At 29.9% G+C, this 1,902-nt stretch overlaps 1 protein-coding gene across 1 annotated transcript; it reads right to left on the bottom strand.

Moving 5' to 3' along the window:
• Positions 1-512: 512 nt before the first annotated feature.
• On the bottom strand, positions 513-1,600 carry LOC117175327 (putative odorant receptor 92a). The gene is made up of 4 exons (XM_033365036.1): positions 1,401-1,600; positions 1,026-1,236; positions 651-806; positions 513-560 (listed from the first exon to the last, which is right to left on the bottom strand). Exons 1-4 carry the CDS (start codon positions 1,598-1,600, stop codon positions 513-515), a joined length of 615 nt encoding a protein of 204 aa, XP_033220927.1.
• Between the last annotated feature and the right edge of the window lie 302 nt (positions 1,601-1,902).

Below are 1,902 nucleotides of genomic sequence, written 5' to 3'. Positions count from 1 at the left end.
TTATCATAAGAATATAATATTCTTAATTCAATATTTTACTAAACTTCACTCAAAGAAATATAATGAAACAAATGAACCCAATAGTTTTTGCTTAAAGTAAATATATTCTTGATTCAAATAGTTGTCCTGATTCTATTATTTTCTTGATTCAAGAAAATCGGTCCCTTATAAAGAGAAAATATTTGCTTCTTTCAAGTAACATCAGTCAAGTAAATTAGCCTACTTGATTAAATGCAAATTTTTTTCAGTGTAGGTGGTGGGACACCCTATATAAAGTTAAAAAAATTGTACAAACTTCTTGCAATAATTTCCAAGTTAGCACTAACTAAATACCATTAAATATAAATATTCATGGGAAATCAATGACATTATTATGCAATTAAAAATGTGTTGCATATTATAAGGTGTAAAGAATTCATTATATTTATTTTCATACCTAAACAACATACTTTTAATTTAAAGTAAAATATATTTCTTTTCCTTTTTTTCTTTCTTTCGTAATCTTAAATTGCCTAAGTTCTCTTCAATACATTGTAAGCAGAATAAGCAGTTTTAATTATCTGAAAATTAGAAATTACTTTGATGTTGCTTTTTCAATCACTTGTTTGTTTTAATTAAACATTAAGTTTTAAAAAATAATGGCCACTAACTTTGAAAAATGTGCCAATTGTCATAATGATAATTGATAAGCCAGTCAACTTTATGGGTTTTCCAGCACGTACCATAATTGAAGTAAGGTTTTTTTTTGTTTTAAGTGTTGTTTCGATCCAATCTATCTGGTAAACTTCTCCTGCAATAGCCATGCTCTATTTAAAATTGAAAAAACGTATGAACAAAACTTTAATAAGATATTTATTGTTTGTAATAATCTTTACTTGATGTTGGTATAAAAATTATTTAAAGTTTGAGCTTTGATGTTATTTTGTTCGCAAGTCTAATAAAATAGGATTTTATCTATGAAACAACGTTGATAAATCCATTTCCATTGACCACAACATATTTTTAGAACATGTTTAAAAGATTACCTTTTCCGTTATTTTATCGCCATAAAAACAGTAGAGAAATATTTGACCTAGAGCAGACAAGAAGGTCAATATTAGTCTCCAAGTACTTAGATCATATACACTCGTACTCAATTTGGACATTGGATAGATAACCGCCCCCAAGGCTATCATTGAGGAAATAGATTGTACGAAAATGATGGGGCCAAATGACTCGTTCAATTTTTCTCCGAGCCTAGAAGATACATTTTTTTAATTTAGTTTTGCAAACATTGATTTTCCTCACCCAGATCGTTCGACTAAATTCTTCCAAACAAGTTGTATATTCAACTTGCCCCAAACTTATTTGCATTGCATTGACGGCCATACTGTCTAGTAGATAATTAATCAAATGCTTACATGTATGTGTGAATATGATGATTAACGCAATCTTTTATGAGCTCGGACTCACGCTCATATTTTATGGATTCAGAATCATTTTTTTCCTGTAATAGAGGAAGTGACTTCAAGCGATGCACGATGATTTCTAGTTGCGCGCAAATGTGTAGCATTATCACCGTCGCCAAACTTTCAACTGAGGCTGTAACACAAGCTGCCATCGTGGCACAGACTATTTGATGAAAATATGTGAAAAAATATATAATTTTTGATTCTAAACTGTAAGGAATCCAAACGTTGAAAACAAGTGGAAAATTGCTGTTCTTCGACAGTGGAGCCATGAATGCCATCAATGCCGAAATGTTACACAGAAATAGAAAGATAGTCGTAGTCGACCTATAACAATATGTAAGAATAATTGGAAGTTGATAAAATAAATTACTGAAATGCTTGATAAATTTGTTCAAATTAAAATTTGGCCCTTAAATTTAGAGTCTATTGCAAATTTCATTCTGAAAGACGT

Source organism: Belonocnema kinseyi, chromosome 6 (assembly GCF_010883055.1).
Source record: "Belonocnema kinseyi isolate 2016_QV_RU_SX_M_011 chromosome 6, B_treatae_v1, whole genome shotgun sequence".
NCBI classification, from domain to species: Eukaryota; Metazoa; Arthropoda; class Insecta; order Hymenoptera; family Cynipidae; genus Belonocnema; species Belonocnema kinseyi.
This window is presented reverse-complemented; position numbering and strand designations above follow the sequence as displayed.

Coding starts and splice junctions, on each gene's coding strand:
- LOC117175327 (XM_033365036.1), bottom strand. CDS start 1,600: ATGGCAGCTTGTGTTACAGCCTCAGTTGAAAGTTTGGCGACGGTGATA. Junction 1,237..1,400: donor CATCATATTCACACATACAT/GTAAGCATTTGA, acceptor TGTATCTTCTAG/GCTCGGAGAAAAATTGAACG. Junction 561..650: donor CAATTGGCACATTTTTCAAA/GTTAGTGGCCAT, acceptor TCTAATTTTCAG/ATAATTAAAACTGCTTATTC.